We start from the raw sequence: 3,626 nt of genomic DNA on the forward strand, positions 1-3,626 counted from the left end.
TCTCAATGATTTATACGTGGTATAGACACCAATAAATAGACCGATTTGATTGTTAAAAAAAAAATGAAACCAAAATGTTAAATTTATAAATATCAACATTTGTGATTGTGTTTGTGTAATTAATCCTTTCGATTTTTTTCGAAGAATGAATAGGAAAATTTTTTGGATTGTGAATCAAGAAACCTTCCTTATTCGGTAAAGGCTTACAAGTAAAAACTATAAAAGGCTCGGCCATCATTTAACTATCTCAGCGACGAGACACACAAGGCAGATCTGGGCGCGGTGGAACGGCCCTTGACCCCTGCCAGTTTCTCCCTGCTCTCTCTTCTTCTACCTGTCTTCTTGGAAATTGCGAACCCTACGACAGAACCGAAGAACGAATACTTCTTTCGCCTTACCTCGTGCTCGCGTTCTCCGTCGTTTACGCAAGAAGTTGTCGGGAAATCCTCGTGCTCGTCGCCGATCGCATTAGGTTTGGGTGGTGGTATTTGTTTCTGATTTGAGGTTTTTCAGTGGCTCTATATGCTTACTGGAAAGAGAGTTTGTGAAGCTGATATAGAGGAAGACGGCGCTGTGATAGAAGGAGCGTTGAAGAAGCACAGCGGAGAGGAATACGCGATATCGTCAGCTTCGGGTGTGCGGGCAAAGGAGCACAATCACGGGGCAACGATGGATTACGAGTTAGCCAACGGGAAAAATTTGATGGAGATCGATGAAGATCTACATAGTCGGCAGCTTGCTGTGTATGGGAGGGAGACCTTGCGGCGGCTATTTGCCTCCAGTGTTCTGGTCTCTGGTCTCCAAGGCCTGGGCGCGGAAATAGGTAACCGGGAGATATGGAGCTTGTTTTAGACATTTCTCTTTGTATTTCTTTTATGTCGAAATAAATGCTTTAACTGGATTTGTTGGAATTTGTTTCGTTATTGGCTATGATGCTTAACTTTCGCTGATTGAAGGAAGCTGTAATATCACAGGGATGCACCAAGCTTTCTTCTTACAGTTCTGGTTCAGACCAATTTTTGATGTATATAGGACTTCTATATTGTGGATGGCATACCTATTATCGTAGTTAGTATTATCTTGCACTGAAGTTTTTTGGTGCACTGTTGTTAAATTATTTACTCTTGATTTTCTGCCTTCTGTATTCTTTATGTTATATAATGCATCTGTATTGCCTTCTTGTTGGAATTTTCATGCCCACTTGTACTTTTCTGTGTGCAAACTCATCTCCCTTTAGCAAAGTTCCCACATGTTAATCTTTTCTTATGAAAAGATGTACTACATGCATTCTCTTGATTTTGAGTAAGGTTGGACGGCTACTTATTTTTACTTATAAAGTTTAGAAATTTTTTGCCGCGTTTCACCCATCTTTTGTGCGAGTAGAAGAGGAAATTTGTTGTTTGTTACAATAATTACAGAAACTAAAAGAACTCGAGGCATATTCAATATTATCTAGGCCAATCACTTTAGTGTTATGCAGTATTTAGTATATACTCTCAACTATCATGAAGTATTTGAAACCAACACATAAACTATCTACTTAAAAGATTATATAGATAATTTCTACATATGGTTGAAGATAAGTTAACTTTTAAGTTAACTTTTTATTTAGAAATTATCTATATAAGATTATATAGATAATTTCTAAATAAACTATCTACTTAAAAGATTATATAGATAAATTATCTTATTAACTTTAAATAAGATAATTTCTACACATAGATATATGAGTTCCTGCAAACATCCCAAATAAGATTTAAAATGGTGAACTACGGAACTGTGGTGTTTTGCCTTATTGAGGCATTGCACCCTCAAGGTGGATCTTGGCCAAGCCTCAAACTACAAAAAAAAAGCATACAACTATAGATAATTCAAAAATATTTATTAAACTATCAATATAGAGAAAAATAAAACAAATCATACTCTTAAATTTTAATCCAATACTTTCCATTCTCAAGGGAAACAACAATCAAGTTAAGCACTCAATGACACCCTTGAACATGTCATAGAATCAAGATTTGTATCTCCTCTTTTTTTACTTTCAGCTAAGAGAAGAAAAAAAATCAAACTAAGAGTATAGTTAAAAAATAAAAAATATATAAAAAAAAAACTAATTAGAAAAATGAAAAAATCTGCACATAATTAAAGAACTTAAAAGAAAATTTAAAAAATTAGCGCCTAATTGTAGCACTTGATGTCAAAAGCAAAAGCATGTTTGCAAGTGTTTTTTTACTATGCAATGAATCACCAGCACTCAATTCCCATTTGCACACTACGCAACTCCTGCTTGCACGCAATTCCTTCGACTCTGCTCTAAAAAATTTAACTCCTGCTAGCATGTGATTACTCACTAGCACACGACTACCTCCTCTCACAGATGCTTGCTTTTTCTTTCAACCACAACCCTGTTTTTCCAAACCAGTTAAAACTCTAAATCTAAAAGCTTCTTAAAATTGAATGTTTAAATTAAATGTTAATTTGAAGTGTTTAGCCTCAAGGCGCACACCTCGAATGAAGCAAGTGTAAGCCTTTCTTGAGCTGGAAAATCATAAGCCTTAAAGCACTTTGCTAGGCTCTTCGTTGTGAGGCTTGTCAAGGCGGGTGCCTTGAACCCGTAAAACATGATCTCAACCTTATAAGGTTTAAAGGCAGTTTCAAACATATTTTGGTTCTACCACTTGTTCTTCCTATTTTAACCGTTCTTGCGATTTTGGTTCTATCGTTGGCCATACCTTTTTCCAATACCGTGTGAGGTTTGTAGTAAATTAAACCTAACTTTGTTGTTGTTTTTATTGTTGGTAATGATATGTTCGCAAATATGCACCCCTTAATTGTTTATTAGTTTTCCTAAACTGTTCTTACTATTTTATTTCTAATACTTTTTAATTCTCATGACCTAATACTTATTTTTGTTTTCATTTTCTTCTTGCAGCAAAAAACCTTGTCCTTGCAGGTGTTAAATCTATCACCTTGCATGATGAAGGCAACGTGGAGTTATGGGATTTATCTAGTAATTTCTTTTTATCTGAAGGTGATGTTGGAAAAAACCGAGCTACAGCTTCTGTTCAAAAGCTAAAAGAGCTAAATAACACAGTTATACTATCAACCATAACCGGTGCTTTGTCAAAGGAACAACTTTCATATTTTCAGGTTTTTTCTTATCTCAATACTATTGATTGCATTACATCTACCAATTTCACATAACCTTCAGTGTTTTAGCTTTTAGTTTATAATTAACTTCTTATATGCAGTATTTAAAAAGGCGGAATTGAGAATTGAAGCATTTTTTCTTAGTGAGACAGGGCGTAAGCCTCATGGCAGATCAAGGTGTAAGCCTCAAAGAAAAAATTTAAAACTCATAAAATTAAGGATAATTCATAAATATGAAAAACCACATTAAATCCTAATATATTTAGTTATTTATAACCATTGGATAAATGTAAATTTAGGGTATAAGAGATATTCGATGAGAAAATTGGATAGAAGTTAAATATTTAGATAGCTCATTTGCTACAAAAGAATCCACCTAGACTTATCAAATTCAATAACAATAATCTTTATATATATATATATATATATATAAAGAAGAGAAAAAAGAAAAGAAAAAAAAAATGAATGAAAAGGAC

General features: G+C 34.1%; 1 protein-coding gene across 1 annotated transcript in view; it reads left to right on the plus strand.

The window, feature by feature from the left end:
- Nucleotides 1-257: 257 nt before the first annotated feature.
- LOC110018647 (ubiquitin-activating enzyme E1 1-like) overlaps nt 258-3,626 on the plus strand; it is a 17,672-nt gene continuing 14,303 nt past the window's right edge. Inside the window, 2 exon segments of the mRNA XM_020716014.1 lie at nt 258-823; nt 2,933-3,150. Of these exon segments, the coding sequence (XP_020571673.1) occupies nt 523-823; nt 2,933-3,150 (519 nt within the window). The 5' untranslated portion in view covers nt 258-522.

Source organism: Phalaenopsis equestris, unplaced genomic scaffold, assembly GCF_001263595.1.
Source record: "Phalaenopsis equestris unplaced genomic scaffold, ASM126359v1 Scaffold000030, whole genome shotgun sequence".
Taxonomy (NCBI): Eukaryota; Viridiplantae; Streptophyta; class Magnoliopsida; order Asparagales; family Orchidaceae; genus Phalaenopsis; species Phalaenopsis equestris.